The sequence below is a fragment of the Onychomys torridus genome, chromosome 1, assembly GCF_903995425.1.
Source record: "Onychomys torridus chromosome 1, mOncTor1.1, whole genome shotgun sequence".
In the NCBI taxonomy this organism is placed as follows: domain Eukaryota; kingdom Metazoa; phylum Chordata; class Mammalia; order Rodentia; family Cricetidae; genus Onychomys; species Onychomys torridus.
In genome coordinates this window covers 47,040,118-47,066,451 of record NC_050443.1, presented here as the reverse complement: position 1 = coordinate 47,066,451, position 26,334 = coordinate 47,040,118, and the positions used below count along the sequence as shown (strand labels likewise).

The window sequence follows — 26,334 nt, the reverse complement described above, 5'->3', positions numbered from 1 at the left end:
TGGCCTCCATAGCTGAGAGGAGACATCTCACTTGTTTTAGGTTACGGAATATGCAGTCACCTGGCATGGCCAGTTCTGTGCAGTCTGAACCAGGATGGACTTCCAGCTGTGGCCCAGCTGCACCAGGTAACCTGTCATAGAATGAACCTTTCTCAGGCTGCTCCAGAAAGCAAAGACTCAGAAAACCATTTCGGCAGCTTTGGTTTGTTTTTATTTATCTCAGACATGCAATTTATATCAACAAAAACAAACCCTGAGGACAAATGCTGGGAGTCACCCCATGCTCACACTTTATCACACTTCACCTCCACCCCTTTCAACAACTTCAGAAGAGCTGCTGGGTTATAGGGGAAAAGGCTTTTCTCCTGCAAACGGTGGATAGCACCCTGGAGCTCCTTAAGGCATTTCGCTGTTCTAAACAACACTCCCACTTCCCAGACAGCCCCACTGGGAGCAACATCCCCTGCAGCAACGAAGGGAGGGCCAGACTCTTGGGGAAGCCTCAGGTGAGGCTCCCGGCGGCTAAGTTTGTTTTGATTCTTACGGGTCCTAGGCAAGCCTTGGATTTCCCTGCTCATTTCTTGACATAAAGGTGCCTGTTTGCTGCTTGCTAAATGCTGATTTGTGGCTTCTTCATCAGAATCTTCTGAGCTGCCATAATCTACCAGACTCAGTGGTGTCTGGGAAGGTGGGCCATGAGCTGGCACTCTGTGAGTTTCCCTGGGCATCACAAGCCGGCTGTGGGGTTCAGAGGAGGCACCAGAAGCCCAGGGGACCCGTGGGCAAGCATTTCTGAGGCCAACAGGAGAAGCCAGAGCATGAGGTACTGTGTGGCTACTGCTCCTGTCCTGGACAAGAGAGGAGACAGGACCTTGAGTATTTACTCCACGTTGTGATTCAGCTGCATCAAAAAACTTGCAGATGTACAGGAAATGACCCCAGTCTTTCTGCAGTAATTTTAAATATTTAACAAAATATTCAAGGAAACAGGTTTCGGAGGAAATCAAGAAGTCAAGAAGAACTGTAGAATCGAACACTATGTTCTTTAATAAGAACAAGAAAATACAGTGAGGATTACAGCCATTTCTATGTGTGTAGTGGATCCATGCTTCATTTTCTTGGGTCAGGCTTCCAGAAGCATCGTCCCCTCCTCTGAAAACACAGATAAGGGAGAGCTCAGAATGACAGGGCTTTACAGACAAGTTCTAGCACTCACTTACCATATTACTTTAAAAGGAAATCAAAATTGAACCTGCTTACAATCAACTAGTTTCAATTTTTGTCTGTACAAAAGATTCTGTCCTTTACTCAATATCAGAAGCCCTTCTCCTTGAGGGCAACTTATCCCATGTTTACAGTGGAGCTCAAGACCACCACATCAGGGATACATGTGACCCCCAACTGACCAATGAGAACATGGCCTCATGACCCAAGCGAGTTAATCCTATCTTCCCTGAGATATCTCTATGGCTAAGAAAATTTACGACCATAAGATTGATAAAAAGAAAGGATGAAGCTTCTGGTGGTCAGGCCTGAGAATTAATCAGCCTGTGAGATCATAAACAGGAAATAATGGCTGGCGTGATTTGAGAACACACAGACAGACACACAGAAAGACACACACACACACACAGAGACACACACCATATAGTCACACATGAACACAGAGAGACACAGACACACAAACAGAAAGACACACACACACTCCACACACAGCTATATCTGATGCCAATTTGATACCCTTAAAACTCTCAACTGGCTGGGTAGTGGTGGTATACATCTTTAATCTCAGCACTGGGGAGGCAGAGGCAGGCAGATCTCTTTGAGTTTGAGGCCAGCCTGGTCTATAGAGCGAGTTCCAGAACAGCCAAGGCTACACAGAGAAATCTTTTCTTGAAAAACAAAACAAAAGACAAAGAAAGACTCTCAACCTGGCCTCAAAAAATTCTATTTTTGCTTAAAATAGTTTGTGGTTTCTGTCATTTACAAATAAGAAAACCTGAAAAGGATGACATTTTTTAGGCATCTATGGCACAGAAACCTGCCTCTCTGGACACAGCCAACCAAAGCAGAGGCGGTGAGACTCTCAGGAAGTCGAGATGTAAGAAGGCAGTGCTGAGTGGATCAACGCATACTCTGGAGTTTTAGTCTAAGGCTGTATTTCACTATTTTTGAGCCTAACTCAAATCACATGCAGGAATTCTGTTTCTTGAGCAGAGCCTTTTGAAAACTGGCCCCAAACACTCACAGATGAAAAGCAGCCATTGCCAGCTGGGCCCTAACGTAATAGGCACAGGGCTGCAGTGCCAATCATTAGTGAGGAAGCCCTTCTCCTCCCAGGCCAAGGGAGAGGGAGAGGGAGAGGGAGCATGTACTTGAGGGTTTTAATGAAGCAGAGTAGAAATAAGGGGAGGGGTCATCGGTTGTCAGCCTCAGAAGCAATTCCTGATGCTGCTACAAGTACAAAGCAGAAACGGAAGTGGGCCCAAGTGTTCCAGCCATGGCCTCCCGAGAGAGCAGCCTGAGTGAGCCCCGCTGGTTATGTCCATTTGTATTCTCTCTGAAAAGGTGAAGGTCACCATCTAGGAGCTTGATTCAAACAAGTACGTCTTGGAGGTTTTAAGAAAAATGGTTCTTAACCATCAGCTGCAGTTCCAAGAAGGCACTGGCTTACTTTGACCCCCACAGGAAACACACTGGGGCCCAGGGGTTCTGGCCTTGCTTCATTCACTATCCCTGATCTGCTCATCCAGCCAGCGTCTCAGGATAAGGCAAAGAGCATCCATTTTCATGTAAGGCAGAGTTAAAATGGGAGGAGAGCACAAGATATTTCTGCCCAAGTAGAAAAGAAGTAACGCACGAGGTAGAGACACGTTTTCTGACATGTGTGTCTCCTGACTTGGAGGCAGTCCACGTTACTTGAAATACACAGACCTTGTCAACTGCAGGTAGATGCTCAGGGATGCTTTGGCGGCCTCCAGCATATCATCGTCCTGCTCTATAAAGACCCTGGACAGCCATTCACATGGGTTGTGTAATTGTAGAGAAGGCTGAAGGTGAGGCTTTAAGAAGGTCAGTAACTCTGCCATGAACTTCTGCAAGTCAACTTCAAACAACAGAAATTTCAAAGTGCAGGTAATGTTCATGAACACCCAAATAATATCTTGTCTGTATGCAAATTTGTAAGTGCATTTTCGTAATCCACACTTTGGGGTCCTAGAGCAGGGTTAGCTGTTTCACAAATGAAGAACTGAGAACAGCAATGTGACTCACGGAGGAGCCTTCACTTAAAATGTATAGTCAGGTGTCCATCTGCCAAAAAACTAGCTACAGTTTGTCTAAGAAATAAACAGGATTTCAGTATGAAAGCATGTTAACTGAGTGGGCAACAGTCTCCTTATTGGTAACCACAGCTTTCTGTTAGCTAGAGACTGCTCAGCCATAAAGAAAAATGGCTTCAAAACAACAGAAAAATCTTCCTTTAGCTTGTTAAAGAACTAAAAGAAAGTACCGCAAAAACCCAGACAAGATCTGGGAGTTTAAGGGCAACTCAAACTTCTGACTTATGTAACAGATGCCATCTAGTGTTATAAACTGTAATTGTGGTAATGAGAACATCTTAAAAATGATACCTAGGTCAGCCTGAGAGCTCACTCACTGAGGAGTCACACTTTCTTTGGAGCCACAGACTACTTGCTGCAGACAGCCACTGTTCCTCCTCTTCTAGTGAAATGGAAGACATATCCTCTCTAATACCCACACAGTCGCTCTCTCAGGCACTTTGAACTCTCTAATACCCACACAGTCGCTCTCTCAGGCACTTTGAACCTGGACTCCTCACCTTCAAGTTATGTGCGACAATCCCTTTATCAATAGAACTTCCTGTAGTAAGTAGTTTTAACAAAACTTCTAATTATCAGTAACGAACATACATAGTCACAGTACTTTTGTGAATAATATAATTAAGTATGAAGTGACTTCCATTTGCTTGGTAGTGACTCAAGGGCAATTATTTTTGAATTCATTATCCTAGGCATATTAATTGTACACAAAAAGCTGACAAGCTTCTTAAAATTCCAGTCCCCCACAGCCGCCCTCCCTTTGAAAAAGTATTTACTAAACTGAATCAAGAAAATATAACTAAATTAATGAAATGACACTAGCCTTCATGCTCAATAATCATGAGTCACTTTTCTTAAGTGAACAATTAATTGCATAGTACTTGGAATAAAAAGATGAGTCTGGAGAATTACCTTTCATTTCGGTTGCTGAGGAACAATTCTGGAACTTGATTTCTAAGGATTTCACTGTAATTAAGCTTGCTGCTCTCAGGGTCACGTGATCAGGCCCTGACCTGGGTTGGCATCCAGGTTGAACTTCATCCCCTCCAAAGCAGGACGGCTTTCCAGGCACAGACAATTCCTTCCACAACCCCAGATGCACAGCATGCAGAAGTGCATCGGCTAAGGCCAACGTGTCACTGTCCAGAAGATGGTCTGGTGACATCAGGGCAGGCACTGAACCACGGCAGAGGTCTTCCCCCATTTTACCAAGAAGGCACTTTTTGATGACTATGACCAATTTCCTTTTAACAAAAGCTGGAACAGGCCAGGCAAGACTATCTAGAGCATGGGGTTTCAAAAACAGCATCCTCTGGCTCCGAAAGTGCACTTTCAGGTGGATTCTGGAGGCTATGAGAAGTTCAAGCAGCTCTAGGAAGCACATCAGACTATTGACTATGTTAGAGGGATTCTGGAAGTTTACAAAATGCTGAGAGAATATGGAACTGTAGAACACTTCAAAAGTAATGTCAAAAGGCGTCAAGAGTTGCTTTAGAATTTCTGTAATTATAAAAATAGTAGTTATAAGCAACAGGAAAAACAAAAGCTTTCCTACAACAAAATTTTACAATTCAATTTGTATATATATCACTTTGTAAGATAAAAAATAGGTTTAAGAACAGTTACTTCTAATAAGACCAACTGAGCACACACAGATTAACATCTAATTATTAAAAGTTAACTTTTGCTTTATAAATATGGGCAGTATCACACTATATAAGAGATATTTAATGATTAAGTTTTAATTTTTTTCTAAAAAGGTAATCTTCAGTGCTGGGAGATAGTTCATACAGTAAAGTGCTTGCTGCACAAGCTTGAGGGCCTGGACTAGGATCCCTAGCACCCATGTAGAAGCCAGACAAAGCGGCTCACATCTGGAACCCCATCTGCGGAGGTAGAGATGGAGCTCACTGGCCAGCCAGCCTAGCCCAGCTGATGAGCTCTAGGTTCAGTGAGGGATCTTATCTCAACAAACAAGGTGGGAAGCAGTTGAGGAAGATGCCCAGCATTGACTTCTGCCCTCTACAAGCATACACACGAACACACATATCCACATGTGCATGTCCACACACCAAGGTTCTGTCCAATAAAAAATTCAGGGGAGAGATTTCTTGCATTTTTCCATACTTCAGGAGAGATGAGGAATAACATACATGTTATTCTTCATTATAAACACAATGCTCGTGAGAGAGTGATGGTCATTTATGGATAGTGTCATCTCTACCTGCTTGTCTTGAATGTGTATCTCTAAAGATTTCTTTTATGACAGCTGTAAGAATCCAGAGGCAATGTACTGCTTCACTGCTCCCAGAGGATTCAGAGAGATGCTTTTGGCAAAAAGTGATCCAGGGATTACTTAATGTCATCTATAAATAAAAAAAAAAAAAACCAAAAGGGTAGTTATAATTATTTTGTTTATAATTAAAAGTTACTTGCTATACAACACAATACTATGAAGTGTTGTTTACTTGAAAAAAGTATGGTAATACTTGACAAAACAAGGAACAAAAATATTCTAATATTTTTTAAGGCAGGAAAGTCAACATACCATAGACGTGAAGGATCAAAAAGAACCTTGAAAACATCCATGTTATTTATAAATGGTATAGTAATGTGTAAGTCTTTCTTTTTTTAATACTCTATTTTACTTTCCAAATATTCCACTTCCAAATAAACAACTTTCATATTTAAAGAGTTATTTTCAAAACAAGCAATTGGAGCACAAAGTCAATAGACGTTGGAGCTGTGTGTGTTTGCAAGCCCCTGTATATCACATGTGTGTGTGAGTACACCAGGCACCAGAGGCTGAAGCCAGGTGTCTGCTCAGTCACTTTCCTCTTTATTTTTTGAGATAGGATCTTATTTTATTATTATGCTTTTCAATTTGTGCATTATTGTGGGTGCAAGTATCTTAATTCAACTTTTTGAAGGAGTCAAATCAATGCCAATGAGCAGCAACTTTAAAACTGCAAGAAATAACTATGAAGATAGAAATCCGATTTATCCGACCTTCTCTCTCAGTTGGAAGTAGAGGAGCGATGAGAGGCACTTAGCAGCCATGTGAGATAACAACTTGCCAGAATTCTGGAGCATCCAGACCTAGAGCAAAACAGACACAGTTCATCACACTGCTGAAGCCTTAAACACCTTTAACTTCGTATCTAAATCATTTAAAAAGTTGTTTACCAATTTTGAATCGACTTCAGCTGACTGCAAAAGGACTTTAATCAGCTCTCTGTACCCCTCCTTTGCGTGGGTCTCAGTTTCAGCAGACAGCACTCGGCTCAGTATCACGTCGATCACTGTTAACTGAAGGAGCTTCACCTCCCAGGCTGCGCTCATCTCCAAGTGTCTCTTTGCACACTCCCGTGCTTCAGGAAGGGTGGTGGGCTCACTGGAGGATGGCCCATGCTGGCCTGGCACACCATCAAGTGTACCATTGACATTAGATGGAGCTAAAGAGGGAGTTGTATACCCAGCTTGTTCTGAGAGGTCTGGGTTGAGATAACAGATGTAACCATGGACATCATCTTCAAGGGTGGCTCCAAGAAGTACTTTCTTGTATAAATGGTCCAAAATATCTTGGACACTTTCCATTTTGATTCCAAAATGTATCTGTAAGAGAGTCAACAGCCCCAAGGTATAAATATTGAAGGCTTAGAAATACAATGACTCTCTAAGATGTTGCCTCAGTGAAGCCTGAAATAGAAAAAGTGATTTGTAATTCTGAGTGTTAAAGCTGCATTATAAGTGAAAGAACACCGTGTTCACTTAGTAAGTCTCAAGTTAGAGATGTTAGTTGCTGAACTCGTCAAATGAATATTATAGTAACACTTTGAAATCACAATGATGAAATGTATGTCTTATATGCAAATATAAGAGCATACAACTTTCTGTAGTGTTGTTTTGCTTTTGTTTGTTTTGGTGTGTGTGTGTGTGTGTGTGTGTGTGTGTGTGTGTGTGTGTATCTTACTAAGAGCTGAATCCCAGATCTTGGTCATGCGAAGCAAGTACTCTACCTCTGAGCTTGATCCCCAGCCCTGTCTTTTATTTTTTATTTTGGGATGAGGTCTCTATTAGCTGCCTATAGTGGTAAGCTCACCTTGATCTCACTCTGTAGCTCAGGGAGACCTTGAACTTGTGATCCTCCTGCCTCAGACAAGCAAGTCTCTGGGATCATGGGCTGGCATCACCAGGCCTAGCTGAAAAACACCAGCTTTCTTCTAACAGTTCTAGGTAGCTGCCTGTTTCCTCAGACTTGGTACTGTTGAAAGTGGAGCCAGACTCCTCTGTATGGGGGAGCTGCAAGAACACTGTAAGCTGGTAAGCAACCCCCACTCAACCCCACCTCACCCCACCCAAACCTCTACCCTCTCCCAGCCAAATGCTCCCAGTATCATCCATCAGATTCTGATGACTAGAAATGTCTGCAGACATTGTTAGATGTCCCAGTTCAAAAACACTGAGTTAAATCAAATTCTTTAACCTTCACTACAAGTTTGTCCACTTTAAATTGAGAAATACGTCTTCAGAGACAGTCAGATGCCTCAGAGGGTGAAAGCAATGTTACTTTTCTCCTGCTGCGATAAACCCCATGATGAAGGGAACTTACAGAAGAAAGTGTTTACAGTTCCAGAGGGTTAACAGCCCTTCACGGCAAGAAAGCTTGGCAGCAGGCTGCAGAAACGACAGCTGGAGCGGAAGCTGAGGGCTCACATGCTGAACCCCAAGCAGGAAGCGGAGAGCACACTCAAAATGGTGCAAGTCTTTACGCTCTCAGCGCTTGCTCCCAGTGACAGACTTCCTTCAACAGGGCTACACCTCCTAAACCTATGTGAACTCTGGACCAAGGATCCAAGCATCTGATGGACGGGCGGACAGAACGCGTTCGAAGAATCACAGGCATTTGCTACAGGTGCTACTGGCAAGCAAGGATTCAGTTCTCGGGTCCTACAGGTGGAAGGAGAGAACTGACTCCCACGGGTTGTTCTGTGACGTAATGTATGCATGCATACACACAAATAAATACAACAATAATAGAATGGTTGGGAAATGAAGCTCAGGAGTGGGGCATTTACTACGTATGGGTGAGGTCCTGGGTTCAATCCCCTCTTCTCCCCCCCACTGCCCATAAATAAATGAATATTCAGAAAATAACAAAACAAAACAAAGACATCACAAATACTCAGGGAACAGGCAAGACACAACTGACTGACAACAGCTGGGTGCTGGGGTGCTTCTCCTGGGGCCTGGCACAAAACTTCAACTGCACTTAGAACATGATTCATGGTGATTCAATACACACAGTACACCCTATGATAAATGTCTGTAGGTGGCCTGTTAAAAATTGAAAACTAGGGTTGGGGATTTAGCTCAGTGGTAGAGCACTTACCTAGCAAGCGCAAGGCCCTGGGTTCGATCCTCAGCTCAAAACAAAAACAAAAACAAAAACAAAATTGAAAACTACTAAAGAAAATCCACTGCTCCACCCCAGAAAAACACTGGATTAAAGGGAAGGGAAATCTGAGAAAGCAGACTAGGGGACCAAGTGGCCGTACCATAGCCCTCAAGGGATTGCTTATGGCTGGTTCACTGCAAACTGAAATGCCACGTGGCTTGGAAAGGTATGTACCATTCAGAGGCCATGACTGTTAAAATGAGGTCACAGCTGGCTGTCTAGTACATATGCAGCGATGCTTTGAAACACCTATACAGAGTCTACAAGGGAGGCAACTACCATGGAAAAGAAATATTTGGAGATGTCTAGTCAGGACATGGACATAAAGAAATTATTTCTTAGATGATCTCTACTGACAACTGGTACATTTTTTCTGCTGTTTAAAAAAAAAAAAATTATCCGCTGGGCAGTGGTGTCACACACCTTTAATCCCAGCACTTGGGGAGGCAGAGGCAAGCGGATCTTTGTGAGTTCGAGGCCAGCCTGGTCTATAGAGCAAGATCCAGGAAAGGTGCAAAGCTACACACAGAAACCATGTCTCAAAAAAAAAAAAAAAAAAAAATTATCCTTTTAGAAAAAGATGTAATAAAAAATCCAGCTGGGTGGTGGTGGCACTTGCCTTTAATCCCAGCACTTGGGAGGCAGAGGCAGGCGGATCTCTGTGAGTTCGAGGCCAGCCTGGGCTACAGAGTGAGTTCCAGGAAAGGCGCAAAGCTACACAGAGAAATCCTGTCTTGAAAAACCAATAAACAAACAAACAAACAAATAAATAAAACCTTGGGATCAAAAACCTTGGCCTCTTCCCAAAGCATGGTACATAAAGCAAAAATTGATATGTTAAACTTCGACAAAATTAAAATATTTTCTCTCTATAAAATTCCACCAAGAAGCTGAAAGATTGCTGGGGGACATAGCTCAGTGGTAGAGTCCTTGATCAACATGCATGAGGTTTGAGATTCAGTCCCGGTAGAGGGGAGAAAAGAAACAGAAAAGACAAGCTATCAAGCGTTAGGACCATAAAACTCTCAAAACTCAGGACTGACTAATGCTACAAGCCCTGCTTTGGAACGCCAGTTCTTCAAAGGCAACCAGATGGTTCTAACAACTGAGAGGTGACGCAAAGAAACTGACATTGAGTGTCACCAGATATGCAGAAGCAGGACCAGATCCCTAGCAGCCTCACCTCCCCTGCAAATGGGGAGCAGAAATTCACTGGTGCTCACCTGTCTTGGAATCTGCAGAAACTAGAGGAACAAATTAGATAAAGGTGGACACAGTAGCACGTGGACTGCGTAGCTGAAGGAGGACACTGCACAGAGCAGGGCACAGAAAGGTCTCGCATGGAGGCTGCTGCCCTTGGCTCCCAAGGTGTTGCCTAATCATGAGTGTAGAGCTGGGATTTGCTGCTTTGCAGGCACCATCATTTGCTCCTTGTGTCCACACCAGTCATCCTGGAATCCCCTCGCTGACTCACCAGTGCTGGGCTCTGGAGGACAGAACAGAAAAACAAGTCAACTGTGATACAGAGGAGAAGAGCTGGGCAGATGCTGGTTTTGATGTCAAAGATTCCCGAGGAATCCCAAGCAGGTTGCAAAGAGGTTTATTCTGCATACTTAAAAACCAAGGTTGCAAGCTGACCAGAAAAGGGGATTATCCTTGAGCAAGAAGCTTCAGGAAGCATTAGAGAAGCCCCCCTGGAGGTCAGCAGTACACACCAATGCCTCTTTCCTGGCTGTCACCCTTAGCTACTTTTACCTGAATCTTATCTGAGTCACTGAGAGTGTTCCTTAAACAGATAAAAACTATGGCTTTGGGATGAATCTCCCAACTGCACTTAGGTCAGTAATTACAGAAAAATGTCATCCAAGGTGAGGTAGTGTATATATATAACCCAGTGCTGTCATTTTTAAGTGTCCTCTCTACTCAGCTCCACAACAGGAAACAAACAAAACCATGCAAGAACAACAGAAATGACTATAGAGTACCACTCTCAGAACAGCTGCAGTGACTCCCAGACACCAAACGCTGGCGAAGGTGTGCAGAAACTAGATCCCGCGCAGAGAGCTACTCTGCAAATCAATCTGCAGTCTCTTAAAAAGCTCAACATCTAGTCACCAGATGACCCAGCAACTGTGAAGCTGGCATTTGTGCCAGAAAGATAAAGCCATTCACACAAACACTTGGACAAGATGTCCTTCATTGGGTGTGCGGTTAAACAAAGTGGCACAGCCACACCATGAAATACTTCTTCTCATCCACAACAAACACCCTACTGCTTCATGAGATGACTTAGATGCTCTCAAAGGGATAGTGCTGAGGGCAGAAGGCAACCTGGGAGGCCGGCCCGCATGTTAGTTCTGTTCCTGAGGAGCAAATAGAGACGCAAGTCAGCCGCTGGCTGAGGGCCTCACCTCCTTAGTAGGCGGGGCTATGAAGGATAACAGGAGGCGGGGCTATGAAGGATAACAGGAGGCGGGGCTATGAAGGATAACAGGTGTGGGTGCTAACAAATGGATAGGGGACAGTAAGTAACCTATATATGACAAAATCACACAGAGCTAAGCACACATTCAAATAAATGCATCCAGATAAAGAGGGAAATCTGAAGGAGGCTGGTGGGCTGTGTCGATCAAGATCCTGGGCTGTGAGAAATGAGGAAAAGGCTACATAGTGTCTTATTGTATTTTCCTCAAACTGCTTGTGAATCTACAATGACCTCAAAGTAAAAGAAGCTTTAAAAGAAACCCCAGTAATTTTAGCCAGTTAGGACAGCACATCCCTACAATCCCAGCTACTCAGGAGGCTGAGCCAGTAAGACTGAAAGTTCAAGTCCTGTCTTGGAAACTTAAGGCAGGAGAGGAGGGAAGACTGGAGACACAGCTTAGTGGTCGAATGCTTGCCCAATATCAACTTCCAGAACCACAAAAACAAACAAACAAGACTCCCCTCAATTTCATGCAGGGTTATAGTCTTTCCATATATATAGATTTTATTCACATCCACTAGATGCTATTAAAATCACATTAGGTTTTTTTTTTTTGTGTGTGTGTGTGTGGGGGGGGGGTTAGTATCTTAATTTGTAGCCCAGGATTTCCTTGAATGTATACTGAAAATGTTCTCTTAAAATATTTTTAGAAACTAACCGGGCATAGTGGTGCATGCTTTCAATCCTAGCATTTGGGAGGCAGAAGCAGGAGGATCTCTGTGAGTTCAAGGCTAGCCTGGTCTGTCCACACAGTTAAGTTTCAAACCAGTCAGAGCTACATAGTGAGACCCTATCTCAAAAACAGACAGACAGACAGACAGACAAACAAACAAACCTAGAAGCTGAGTGTGATGGTCATGTTTGTATCCCAGCACTTGAGGGTTTGGGGGATACACAGGAGGAAGAGGAGCACAGGAACACCCTTGGGTGCCAGTACGATGGCTCAGCTGGTCAGGGTGTATGCCATAAAGCCTAACGGCGAGAATCTGACCCCTGGAGCCCACATGGTGAAAAGAACCACCTCTCACAAGTTTCCTCTGATCCTCATATGTGCAAGGGTGTCCACACAATCAAATGAGTGTAAAAGGTCAGCCTGAGCTTTTACAACAGCCAGATCCTGTCTCTAAATAAATATCTTAAGCAGTAGTAACAATAACACATCTTTGGTACACAGTGAGTTTGAGGTCAGCCTGGGCTACAGAAGAACCTGATGCAAAAACAAACAAACGAACCAAAAAACCTAAACCAAACAACAAAGCAAAAAACCAACCCCAAAATTTCCATGATATAGATAGAACTTTGAAGCCTTTATAGCCAATATTATAAAAAGTAAAACATTGACTTTTTTTTTTTTTTTTACAAATATACTAGAGTTTGCCAAGAGATTCAGGATTAAGCCTCAGCTTAAGTCAACAACAGCTCAACTTCAGTGACTGCCCAAGCAGCTACATAGTTCAGATGCTGAAGTACTCCAAGCAAAAGCTGTCTTCCAGGATTCTGGTTCTGTCCCCATTGAGACATCACAAACTGTGAGTGAGTGGCACATAGGAATGACTTATCAAAATTAAGCAGGCCCAGCCCAGAGGGAACACCGACCAATCAGAACTACCCTCATTTGCATACCACACTCCACCTTCTTGAGGCAGGTTCTGTCCTTGCCCAGCTCACTGCTTCCTTGAAATGTTTGTAAGGCTATCTTTTTTTTTTACTCTGATATGGATTGGTGAATTCTTTTTACCATGCATGAATCTGACCCACATCACATTTGTCTGAATGGACTCTGGGCACATCAACGACCTGCTTCCATTCCTCATGATCCTTGGTAAGCTCCGTAAGTGCTTGGAGAGGGCCGACAGCCTCTACTTGGGACAACTCCCCAGTAGGACCAGGTTTCCATGTTCCAGGGCATGGTCCTCTGTTGTTGGGGGTGAGGGACTAGAGTTCCTCTGCGAGTCTTCTCTCTGCCTCGGACCCCTGAACAATTCCACTGAAGAATGAGGACAGCTGGAGATTCCTTGCTGGGACCAGTCCCTGTGGAACAAAGGCCTGCCTCCCTTCTCTCACACTCCACAGCTGTCTTCCACCTTTCAACATTAGATCTCTCCTCCTGTGGTATCCGACAGTCTCCAGCTAAGGACAAATCTGGTGGAACTGAAGGCTTGGGACAGAGTCTGTAAGGAAGGACTATTTTCTGTTTCTCCTCATTCCCTGTTCTCAGTGCTCAGTGCAGCAGGCCACGGCAGCTCTCCCTGGGTGACTCTGCATAGATTGTGGTGAATACTTCTGGAGGCCATACAGTTTCTCTTTCCTTCCTTTCTGCCTCTCCTGAGAATGACTCCATTCATCTGAGGAGTCTTCTGACGTCAGACTGTAGAACCTGGACCGGGTACCCAGTGTCCCTGAACTTTTAACTGTTGGGTCTAGTGCCCAGACATACTTTTAGTAAGTTAAATGTCCTCTTTGACATCTGCACCTCAGGTCCCTTGTGGACATCTTCTCAGGAAGTCCTTTAGTAAGGCAAGCTATCCCTTTTTGAAAGTGCACAACAAGTGTCTTGAACCTAAGGCCCTTTTCCCTGGAAGGGTGTCTGTTAGGGTAGGGAACTGATCTCCCCATCATGAGACAGTCACCTCCTCTCCCCTCAGATTCACCCCCAGGGGTGGAAGTGAGGGACATTTGGAAAAAAAAAAACTGGAGAAAATATTACTCCCCAGACTCTGAACCATTTGTGTCCCTTTGTCTCATGGCTTGGCCCTGGGACAAAGAGGCAAGGTCCCTAATCAGTCCTCCCAACTGCAGTGCTGGTCTTCTGTTTGCTTCGTTCTCTTACAACCTTTGGAAGTGATTTTGTGTTCACCATAGCCACACTATCACACCCCTTTCTCCAGCTCCAAATCTGTGACAAACCCACTGTGGGTGCCTGGCCAGGTTCTTAGGGTCCTTGGAAGGACAGCTGTCCACCTCATCCTACTGATCACTATCCACACCCACCTTCCCAGTAGCTCTCCCCCCATATCTGGAGGCCCCGACACTCTCTCCCTCTGGCACACCTACATGGGGGATACCTCCCACTGGACAGAATAAGCCTAATAGCTCTTCTGTGAGGTGCCAGCAGAGAACTGGAAACCATCCGGGTCTATGTGTTCTTTCCCACGCTTGACTCTACCCTCCCTGGAACTGAATGGCTCTTTTAATCAAGACCCCTCCACTTCAGTAAAGAATTTCATATACTATATAAACTGTCTCCTTGACTTAGTTAGGGCTTCTATTGCTGTGAAGAGACATCATCCATGACTACGGCAACTCTCATAAAGGAAAACATTTAATTGGGCCAGTGTGGGTCATGCCATCCTGGGAAGGAGATCCTGGGAAAGCAGTCTGAGCTACTGATAGGAAACCAAGCCAGGAAGTGCATTCCTCTGTGGCCTCTGCTTCACTTCCTACCTCCAGGATCCTGTCCTGACTTCTCTTCGTGATGGACTGCCAGGTGTTAAGTCTGAAATACCCTTTCCTCCCCAAGTTGCTTTTAGTCATGGTCTTTACCAGAGCAATAGAAACCATACTCAGGCACCACAGAAGCCCCTCCTGAGGAAGAAGCAGTTTCCAAACAGGCCATGGGTGGACTTACCCAGATAAGGCTCTAGAAAGGGAGTCATAAATACCTGTGCTCACGGGTAACAGAAGATATGAAAAAGGCCACAAGGAAACCTATTGACTCTATTAAATTGAAAGAAAGTCAGAGATCCACTGAGAACCAGTTTTGCTTCATTCCAGATTGGCCATGAGGACACAAACACATACTAACCTGGACAGAGAGTCCCAAAGGCCTTGCCATTCTCAATGCCCATTTCATCAGCCAAGCTTCCTTAGGTATCAGACAAAAACTTCAGGAACTAGACGGACCCCAATTCCCTTGTCCTACTTTACTAGATACAGCCTTTAAGATATCTACTGATTAGGGGGCACCTTCAAGGGCCAAGAAGGAAAGGCAGTGTGACAAGCAATAGGCCCAGTACACTAGAGCAGTCATAGACCATGCTGATACCAGGGCAGCCCTAGGTACCTTCCCGGCATAGTCCCATCCTGTATGCTAAAAGCCCAAGTTGATTAAAACTTTTTCTCCTGACTCACAGGAACCCTCACCAGGCTGTTACAACTGCTGCCATAGGATACATCATTTAAAACTATCAAAATCCATGTGCCTACCACCTTACCCATAACTGGAATTACAGGACACTGAAAAGGGGACTGACCTTCTCTTGCCCAGAAGGGGGAGAGGGGGTCATCTCAACAACACAAGTCCACAAGGCTCTCTGGCCAGAGGGACTGACCGTTGTCTTTGATTCTGTTCCTTTATTATAAGCCCACCATGGAAAGGAGCCATTTCAGCTTGACTGGTAAGAGTCCAGAGGCTGTACAGGCTCCCAGATTTTCTGTCTCTATGGAAGAGCCTTGAATGACAGTTTTGTTCTTGGGAGCTGGATCAGGGGCATGGTAGTATTTAATACAAGCTGCAGTTCTCCAGAGGCTAACTCTTTCTAACGCACCACAGACAGACTGGGCATTAGAATAGTTGTGAGCTGGAGTGCAGCTCAGTGGTGGGGCATGTGTCTAGTATGTGTGAGCTCCTGGGTTTCAGCCCCAGAAGCACCACTACCTGTCATTTTAGCATCAGAAGAATCTTGAATATGATCTAGACAATACTCTCAAATTCTAGCATCAGAATGCCCCAGGAGGCTTGCTAGAACATGGGCAATAATACCCCTCTACCTCAGATTCTGATTTTGTGGGTCTGGGAAGGCTCAAGAATTGTATCAAAGATGACACTAAAATTTTATGCTCAATTTATTTAATTTTACTGATAAGAAAGCTGAGTTCCCTAGATTGATATCACACTGTGCTAAGCATTTCCTAAAAATGGAACATCTTATTAATATTAAAAGTGGTGGTTTTCTACTCTTAGTTACTCAAGATTAAGCAGTCCTTCAGAAATCAAATCTTTCCTGGGAAAGATTCACCGCTCTTTACCACCCCATGTCCTGTTAAGGGTCCCTCATTTCAGCATCCTGTTTGCTGGGCCAGTGAGACCAGCATCTACAATGCAATTTCTCTACTCACCCTACCTTTCTTTCTGCCAGGTACAGCTGGACTATGGCTACAAGGATGTCACTGGGTGACATCTGGTCTATTGTGATCCTATCCATAATCGCCAGGTCCCTACACAGTTCCACTCAGAATGATGCCCATCATCCAGAGCACCAGCTACTCTTTTTCTCTACTACCAACTGCTTTAGAGGCTATACACGGCTTACAGGGCTGTGGTCATACATGGAAGACAGCATAAATAGTTAGGAGAAATTTCTAAGCCCCTGATTCTAGAGACCAACTAAATCATAGTTGCTACATTTGGGGTTGGGACTTCCTCCGATGAGTCACTATTTAAGCTGGGCAGTGGTGGCTCACGCCTTTAATCCCAGCACTCGGGAAGTAGAGCCAGGCAAATCTCTGTGAGTTCGAGGCCAGCCTGGTCTACAGAGTGAGATCCAGGACAGGCACCAAAACTACACAGAGAAACCCTGGCTCGAAAAACAAAATAAAACAAAACAAAAATTCTTTGAGTATTTAACCATTAACAACAACAACAAAACCATGTTGTTTTATATGTTAGACCCATCAGTGGTTTTTTTTTTATTCTTTTATGAATAAACGAAACAACACACACACACACACACACACACACACACACACACCACACACACAGGTGTGCACATACAAACATTTGTATGTGCCTGTGTCACGTGTTCAGGAGCCTGCAGAGGCCAGAAGAGAACATCAGATCTCATGGAGTTGGTGTTACAGGTAGTTGTAAAACCTCTAATGTGGGTAAGGAACCGAACTTGGGTCCTTTGAGGAGCACTGGGTGCACTTGAGGAGAAGAGGAGAAAGCTGGGGGTGGTGGTAGGGGTGTGCGTTTGTAACCCCAGCACCGGGGAGACAGAGATAGGAAGATTTCTGAGGTGCACTACCAGTCAGCCTAACTGCTGAGCTCCAAGCCAATGAAGGACCATGATTCAAATGAGGTTGTGATGTTTCTGATACCCAAGGTTGTCCTATAGTCTCCATGCACACAAGCACATGTATAAACCGACACATATGTAACCACATACACATGTATATACACACAGAGAGACACAGAGACACACCCCCCCCACAACAAACTGGCTTCTGTAGGCCACCTGCCTGAAAGATTACATGGGAATAGTCAAACAAACCTGGTTAGTTCCTGGGACCGCTTCACTGAGGACAGAAAGGCCATCATTTAAGATAGGGTGAGAAACCTCAGGACAAAGAAACAACAGCCCATGTTTTGCTCAGCAAGAATTGGAGCTCAGTGCAGTGGACCTGTGGCTTATCTGGTGAAGAAAGATCCTGGGGTTGCCTGCCTACTCTAGCCAGCAGTTTGCAGGAATAACAATATGCCTGACTTGGCACCCCATAGATGTGCTATCCCCATGAAGTCATCGCTTAAAAGCAAATCTAAGAACATGCAACCTTGTTTAAATTGCCTTTGGGTAATAAAAGACAGGTCTGGGTCCGAACAATCACAGAAACATGATTTTAAAGCAACAACTCAATGGACTTCAGAAGTAGGAAAACCATTTTACCGGTAATACAGTTAAGGGTGTAGAGGTTTCTCTACCACACCTGCATCAAGAAGTGCTACCTACTAAGGAGCACTGTGTTCCTCACACATCCCAGGCTGTAAGATTCTTAAGAGTGTCTCCTGATATCTGTAAATGATGGAAGAAGAAAAATCATTTCCTCTTATTTAAAGCCATATAATAATCCAGGCCAGAGAGAAGGCTTGGTGATTAAGAGCACTAGCTGCTCTTGCAGACCTGAGTTCAGTTCCCAGCACCTACAAGGTGCTCTATCTCCAGTTCGAGGGGATCTGACACCCTCTTCTGGTCTCAGCACCAACACAGAAGTGGTACACAGACATACACACAGACAAACACTCATTCCCATAAAACAGAAACAAATAGATCTTAGAAAGTAAAGTGCTATATTGAAACCCTAACTACCTACTTCACATCAAAGTGCAAAAACACTCCAGAAGAGTGGCTTCCACATCAGTGAGGTTAGAGCGCACCCAGAGGCTGTCTGCCTTTGCTGCATGTAGGACCCATTCACCTATTCGGTTATTACTTAAGAACTGGGCTAACATGATCCTGTATAAGAATATCACTTACACTGAAAAATAAGATAGGGCTTACTACTAGGAACTAGAAAGACCAATCATTAATTTTTATTTTTTAAAATAAAACTTAAATATATGCAGTTATTGTACAATGTTGACAAAATCTTGAAAGTTTAAAACACAGTAAATAATCAACATTAAAATATTTTGCCCACACTAATATTGTAAATAAAATGTCTTACTATTAATAAGCCAATGTATTGTAATACCAGTATCTCTTACACACAACACACACACACACACACACACACACACACACACACACACACACACACACACGAGAATGGGCTGGCAAGATGGCTTAGTGGATAAAGGGGCTTTCCTCCAAAGGCTGACAACCTGAGTTTGATCTCTGGGACCTACCAGGTAGAAGGTGAGAAGAACTGCTGAAAGTTGTCCTCTGACCTCCATGTGCGTGCATCCATACATTCAAAATAAACACATGTAAAAAAAAGGTTGCTTTTTTAAATTAAAAACTAACCATGCTACAGTAAGATTAAAATCATGAAATGAAATCAAGGTTTCTTGTTGAAATAAATTTACTATTTTTAAATTTTGAAAATATTTATAGTCTGATTTTTGGGGTCAGAAGTTTTATATTGTGTTTATATGCAAACACTGCCCTTATCCTCAAATAAACAAAATGGTAAATAGGTATTTGTATAGATGCTTAACTGCGGATATGCATGGAGTTGGCTAGTTTAAATTCACTTTTGTAATATAGAGCAAATTTTCTAACTATTTCTAAAATAAATTATAATATTATGCAATCTAAGGCTGGGGTGTAGCTCAGTGTCACAGCATCTGCCTAGCAGGCGTGAGTCCTTGGGTTTGATCCCCAACACTGGAAAAAAAAAAAAAAAAGCAACCTCCAACCACTCCAAGCTCCAAAGCTCAGCACTCTAAACAGCTTTGAAGTCAAAGAATTATAATGTAAGAATTAGCAAATCTGCTAGCTGAAGTCAATAAAGAATTTTGGGTTCTCCAGTAGCACACCCTGTGAGATTCTGGCTATCTGATGTTCCTCCTGTTATCTCTACATCTTTTGAAAAATTGCTGCAATTCATATGTGGGATTTTAACAGGCAGATGGCCGAGCTAGCCATGCGGAGAGAGCATGGTGACCCTCACAAGGGTGCTGCCAGACCTCCCTGTCCCCAAAGCAGCCGCATCTGGCTTGAGCTGTGAGTACTCTGCCACTGTAGGACAGTGTCTTCTCCATACCTTACGCACTGATTCCCCTTCTCTCTCTTGTCCCTTCTTCATGGAGTTTGAAACCATCTGATTCTATACTCAGCAAATGTCCCACAAACTAAATTGTAACGTACATCTGAACTATTAGAAAATAAAACTTAAACAAATGTAAAGATCTAATGGGTTTTTTCAATCAGTGATTCACTAATTAGGTAATGTCTCATTTAATGATTATTCTCTTATTCTTTCTTCCTTTTTTCTTTTTTGCTCTAACACTCAGGATTAACCCCAACGCTTTGCACATGCGAGGTAAGTACTCTACTCCTGAGCCAAACTCCAAACATCAACACATAAAGATGTAGAAAAGGCATTCTACAGTGGAGCTGTGCTCTATAAGCAGAAAAACAAAAGACAATCACTTCTGAGTCACTTTCTTTCTAGGAATGACAGGGGACATCCTTCCAAGTTGGCTCAAGTACACTGGATTCCAATGAATCCCTGCTGTACAGTTCTTGTGAGCTTTTCCTTTTTTATCATTATCTAAAAAAGTGGCTTATATTAAAGTTCAGTTTGATTACCTCTGCTTAGTACAACTGACTGTTCTGGTTTGGTCTAGCTGTTGGGCCTGATACGAAAGTCAAGGCCTCCAACAGGTTTCTTCCACATTATCATAAACAGTGACAAGCCACTGCAAGAACACCTGAGAAGCCTTGGACTAGATTATTGCTTGTAATTTTCAAATCCCATAACCCCAAGAGCACTGGAGACCTCACACAGGGCCTTATGGGGAATCCCTTCAGTTATAATCACTTTAGGCAGAAATGACTAAGCCTAGACTAACTTGTAAGTGGATTGGTGCTTTAAATGCATTGAAAGGTAAAGAGCTAGGCTAAAGGCAAGGTATTCTGGTCTCCAAACTGTCTGAGACAATCCTTTGTTTTTAGAGTAAATCACTGTAGAGAGAAAAGATTGAAACATGGCATTGATCGTCCTTGATATAGCTGGTTTCTAATTATACGCCAGGCATTCATTTTAAAGAGAAACTTCAGTGTTTGAAATTACAAGATGACTGACAGGGAGCATGAAGGATAAAACTGAGGCTAGAAAGGCTTTGGGAAACATGTGGAACCCTCCAGAATAGTTTGCTTCATTGTTGCTGGGCTTTTTTGGTTGCTTGTTTGTTGGAATTCTGAACCTGCTTGCAGAGTAGCACATATTCCTAGGAGTATACAGTTACATAGCTGTAGGTTCTATACAAGTTGATCTAATTAATAGTCAGAATGTGATTTAAAATGTCTCTTACTGGAAAAACAATCCATTTTCTAATCTAAGTAAAGGGTTATTAAAGATCCCCTCCTAAGCTGGCTAAATGGTCCAGTGGGTAAAGCACCTTGCTGCGAGGCCGGATGACGACCTGAGTTTGATCCTTGGAACCCACATATTGTAGAGAGAGAACATCCTTCAAGCTCCTACAGATGGGCAATCATCCTACTGATCTCCACAGGTAACCCGTACATGTACATCCCACACATACACAATAAACAGAGAAGTGTAAAAACATGTACAGAAGCTCTGAGAACCTGTATTTTCTGGAAAGCTTCCTACTGAAGGAGGGGAAGAAATCTGTGGGGCTCACCAAGGGAACTAGTAAGTTAATCATTAGCCCATATTGGCCACATGCCTTCATGCCTGGGATGCTACCTTGAAAACAAAGCCTTGCACTAACTACTCTTCCTTACAATCTTCATACACGCTTTCCACTTAAGATTTTATCACTCTGTCTCCTGGCCAAAGGGACAGATTCTCTAAAGGGATTGTAGGCCTGTGTCTGTTTTCCCATTTAAAAAAAAAAAAAAAAGTGCCTTCTTTTTCTAAAAACACACTGACTTTTGGCAAGGCAATCTGGGTTGCAGCTCCTTCTCCCTCTCTGGAAAGTCTGTCTCTATCACCCTCTCTGCATCCTCTTCCTCTCCTGGTGTCTCACTGTCAGGACCTCTGAGAGCTCGGCCCTCCCCAACCCCTCTCTCAGAGTAATTCCATGGACTTTTACGTCTTCAATTTTCCTTCTACAAGTTAGGGGTTAGCTCCTTTCTGGGGTGTGAACAGATACTCCTTGACTTATCATGGGGCTACATTCCAGTAAACACAGCATAAGCAGAACACCCACTTCTAACCTAACTTACTGACCACTCAACATTAGCTTACAGATGGGTAGACTTCATCTAATAGAAACCCATTTTATGACGAAGTACTGAATCTCCCATGTCCTTTATTAAGTACTGTACTACAAGGGAGAAACCATAGCTGTATGTGTATAGGAGACACAGTGAAGCCTGCTATAGACCTATATAGGGGATGTAAAAACACAATAACCAACAATACTGGAAACACAGTACACTCTAGAGCACTGGCTGTTTTCCCCAGTGATCCCTGGTGATCGTGCAGCTGCCTGGGAGCCATGGCTAGCCACCAATGCCCAGCATCTTATCGGATTGTATATCATTACTCCAAGAAACATTTACAATTCAAAATGTGGAGTTTGGCTTCCACTGAACACAAACAGTGAGTCTGTGTGTAAGTACTCACATGCCTCCTGCAGAACTCCACTTGGAGATCCCACAGGTACTCACACAGTAAACTCAACTCAACTCATTCCATGCCCTTCAAACTCACTTTTTTTCTCCCATACTCCTCCTCAGCTGAGTGTATGGAGTCCATATCAGTTACTTAGGGAGGCTAGAAGCCTTGCATTTTCAACCCTTTTTACTGCATTTCACCCTGCCCTCACCGACACTGCTTGAGTGAACCACTTCTAACCTTTCTCAGAGACAATGGATTGATTCCTAAGTAGTTTTACCTTGGCTCACCCTACATCCATCCACATCCTGAAAAAAACAAAAAACAAAAAAACAACAACCGATTTTTCTTAGGCTAATGTCCCAAACTCCAAAAACACATGGCCTAGCAGAGCCTTTAAGAGCTGCCTATTTGGATCTCTTTACTTCTATGCCCACAAACTAATTTGTAGGCTTTTTATGAGGTTCCCCAAAGACTCTACAATTGGAAAGTACTCAGGCTTTCACTAACCCCTCTCTGATGAAATCATATTCAGCAGTCTCCCAACTACTCTCACCTTTTAACTGAGAATCTAACTAGTCCCTAGAAACATCGTATATATTGAAGTCAGGAGGAGGCAGCCTGACCACGGTATTTATTTCACTGTATTGTCCTCAGATGTTTTTTTCAGCATTGGTCCTTCCGGACTCCCCACCCCTGATTATGGCCTTTCCTGGGAATGAGTGAACCTAGTTTGCCCACATAAGAGGTAATGCCTGTGGAAGACACCAAAGGAGTACTTTTGAATAAATGATTAACAGCCTCGAAGAACCAGAGGCCAATTGAACACTTTGACTCCCATCTGCAACAAAATATCTCAGTAGGTTAGAACATCTGCAGTGATCCAGTACCCCATAACAGCTCTTTCTACTGAGTGATCATTGCAAAACATAGTGACTATAATCCTTCTGGCATGACCAATAAAGTCCTGCAAAATCTGCAGCCTGCCCACACCCCGTAATCTCATTTCCATCTTTCTCCCTTTCACTCTGCTTCGGCCACAGAGCTTTCCTTCCATACCTCTAAATAGCAAAGCTAATTCCAGTACCAAAGGTTTTGTGCTGCTGAAAAACTCTACCTCCAACGCTCTTCCCTCAGATCTTTGTTGGGCTAGCTTTTTGTCTTCAAGTGCGCAAATGTCATTCTCTAGGAGACCTTGCCTACCAATCTAAAAGAGCCCATCACAGCCTACTTAAACAGGATCCCATTACTTTTTTTTCCTAATCATTTTGAGGTTTCATCTTTTCTTGTTAAGATAAAAGCAAAAGATGGCTCACAAAGTCTCCCCAACAACTAGAGCAGTAAACACTTGCTAAACGAATAAATGCACTTAAAACACGTATCCATGTGGCCACTTTGAATCCCCCGCCCCCGCTCGTTTCATTCACAGGAAACCGCGAGGACCGCTATCCTCGCAGGAGAGCCCTTGAATCCTCCCCGCGATCCCAAAGAGCGTGCTCCCTCTCCCAGGCTGGGCGAGGCGTCCGCAGCAGCCTGGAAGCTAACCGGGTCTCAGAGACCGACAGATGCACCCAGGACCCGCCGCTCGCTTCCAAGAAGCGCTGCGGAGCGGAGCGGAGCGGCGGCGAGTCAGGCCCTCCTCGCTTGCCCTCGGCCCTGCCGCCTCGCCCGTCGCCCAACCGGCCGCTCACACGCCGCCCCCCGCCGCCCAACTCAACCTGGGCTCGGGGATACCTGGCCGCCAGCCGGCCGGGCCGCGCCGCCATCACCCCTCCAGTCGCGTCCACAGCTGCGCCCTCCGGGCCACCGTACTCCGCGGCGGGCCTCGCCGGCCCCTCCCTCAGCGTGCGTAGAAGTCCTATTCGTAGTACAGTGTCTCTTAGCAACCGCTTCGAGTCTCCAGGCCGGGGGGGTGGAGCCTCGGAAACCCCCGCGGGGAAGCGGAGGGGCGAAGCGAGGGCGACCAATCGGAGACGAGTTCCAGCCCCTCCCGGCCCGCCTCCTCCAACTGTCGCGAATCCGCAGGCAGCTTTACGGCAGCCAGGGGGTGGGGGCCTCTGGGTGAGGAGAAGGAAGCAACCAACCAACCAAGTCGCCCCCACCCCCTACCCCCACCCCCACCCGCCGCGGATCTGGTTTACGGCTTGGAGCGCAGGCTCCAGTGCGGCCGCTGATTGGTCGCCGAAGGCTTGGTCCCATCCCAGTGACCCCAAAGTGCTGGAAGGAGGGGGCGGGGGTGGCCCAGTGCAAAGTGCATCCCGAAAGCCCCCTGTCGGGACACCCCGCTGCTGACACTTCGGACCCGGTACGATTTGGGGGTCTCCCTGTCCCCAGACCTCTGGAGTCCCTCGGTAGCTGGAAGCCTCCGGCCCGGCGCGCGGCAGACCCCTGGTCTGAGCCCCTGGACCGGGACTGCCCCCCCACCCCCAACCCGAGCGGGCACTTCCTCCCTGCACCCCTTCCCGGAGGTTGCTCCGAGGCCAAGACCGGCACCTCCAGCCGGATCGGCTATCTGGATGCTCTCTGGGCTGGGGCCGTGAAGCACCGAGGAGGATCAGGAACACGGTGTCCGGCCCTGCCTGGGGTGTTTCTTCAATGGAGAAGTTGGTGAATGTGGAGGAGGCTGAAAGGAGGGAGAGGAGCTGCAGCTGAGGAGACAGGTAAAGTCAATTACCTCTCCCCTGAGGGGAAGGGGCTGGCTGGGTGTGGGAGGAAGGAGAAACCCTGCTTTCGCCTGCCTGCCCTTGCCACTCGCCAGCCTTTCTTAGCTTCCCCCGGTCCTCAGAGCCCTCTCCTCGCCCCTGGGTCACTGCACCACTCATTGGTTTCTGTTTTCCAGGTTTGAGCTGGCTGGGGGACACTCGTGAGCAGAAGGGGTCTGCCCGCCCACCAGAGAAGCAGTAGGGAGAGTGCTTTGGCTCAGCATCCTCTCTAAAGGTAAAGACCAGACCTCCCCTCCCCCATTGTTTATTCCTGGCCCCTACCTCATTAAGCAATACTTTATTTTCAGGGTGGTTGCCTGGGAATGCAAGCTTTCCTGGACCTTAGTTTCCTAGCAAAAAGAGAAACACTGCCCTTGCCTGATCCTTAACATCTCTCAATAACTTCTCTACCCCAGAAGCATCTTCTGGTTCCCTTTCAGAATGTTTCCGTGTTTCGCATTATCTTTTGGTACACCGTGTCATTTACTCTGCTCTGAGGCTTTGAGACCTTTTTGTAGCTCCCCGCCTTCCTTATTCTCCTAGGAATTCCTCAATTCCATGTTAATTGCTTGTTAATTCTGAATGATGCTGCTTTTAATTAAACCACAATTTACTGTTTTCCCCATGTACGGTTTTCTCTCAGCCTCCAGCTGTAGAGTTACCTCACTGAGAATGCTTAGTGGCAGAAGGTGAACTGGAGGACCGAAACTTAGGGGTTTGAAGAAAAGAATTTGATTTGGTTTTCCTGGAAAAAGTGAATGTGTGTAGCTAAAGAATGGGAACTGTAAAAAAGCAATATTAGCCCCGGAAACAAAGTATATAGTTTACTCTTTGGGTTTTTGTGTGTGACAAAATGGATGGACACTAGAGTTGTTATAAAGTGATACTAATATTTGTTACATCGCTGGTGTTCTAAGTGAACTTACAAAATTTTACATTGTATCTCCTTGACAATAGCAGCATAGTCAGGAATTTTAAAACACAGTAGACTTTTGATGTGTTTAGCTATCTGGGACTTAGTTTTGGCAGTGGTCACTCTTGTTTTCTCATTTTAAAACCCTTACAGAGAATTTGCTAGATTGAAATGTAAGCACCTAGTTCATGTGGTTAGATTTCTGCTGCCTATTTTGTTGCTGCCTCTGAAAATGCCCTAAAGGTAAGTTTAGCATGGGAATGTAAAAAGAGAATACATACAAACGAGCACAGAGAGAGAAATTATGCAAAGGACAACACAGAGATTGCCTAATGAATAACTCACTACCACAACTAAAAAGTGTCTCATTTATTTTAGTAACTCAAATGTTTTTGGAACTTTAA

The 26,334-nt window shown here is 44.6% G+C and overlaps 2 protein-coding genes across 7 annotated transcripts in view; one reads left to right on the top strand and one right to left on the bottom strand.

The window, feature by feature from the left end:
* Positions 1 to 210: 210 nt before the first annotated feature.
* On the bottom strand, positions 211 to 24,148 carry Lins1 (lines homolog 1). Of its 6 annotated transcripts, XM_036175510.1 has the most exons (10): positions 24,050 to 24,148; positions 10,023 to 10,285; positions 7,954 to 8,291; positions 7,444 to 7,643; positions 6,528 to 6,956; positions 6,351 to 6,440; positions 5,566 to 5,707; positions 4,254 to 4,841; positions 2,935 to 3,106; positions 211 to 1,152 (listed from the first exon to the last, which is right to left on the bottom strand). In XM_036175510.1, the coding sequence occupies exons 4-10, from the start codon at positions 7,519 to 7,521 to the stop codon at positions 285 to 287; spliced, it is 2,367 nt and encodes a 788-aa protein (XP_036031403.1). In that variant the 5' UTR covers positions 7,522 to 7,643; positions 7,954 to 8,291; positions 10,023 to 10,285; positions 24,050 to 24,148; the 3' UTR covers positions 211 to 284. The 6 variants fall into 6 exon arrangements, with proteins under 6 accessions (XP_036031403.1, XP_036031416.1, XP_036031410.1 ...); XM_036175523.1 differs by lacking the exon at positions 7,954 to 8,291 and having other exon boundaries at positions 24,034 to 24,148; XM_036175517.1 differs by lacking the exon at positions 7,954 to 8,291 and having other exon boundaries at positions 7,444 to 7,654.
* A 343-nt stretch (positions 24,149 to 24,491) lies between these two features.
* Positions 24,492 to 26,334, top strand: part of Asb7 (ankyrin repeat and SOCS box containing 7) — a 41,699-nt gene continuing 39,856 nt past the window's right edge. The window contains exons 1-2 of the mRNA XM_036200974.1: positions 24,492 to 24,975; positions 25,155 to 25,252. The gene's annotated coding sequence lies outside the window, so the exon portion shown is untranslated. The remainder of the gene's footprint in view (positions 24,976 to 25,154; positions 25,253 to 26,334) is intronic.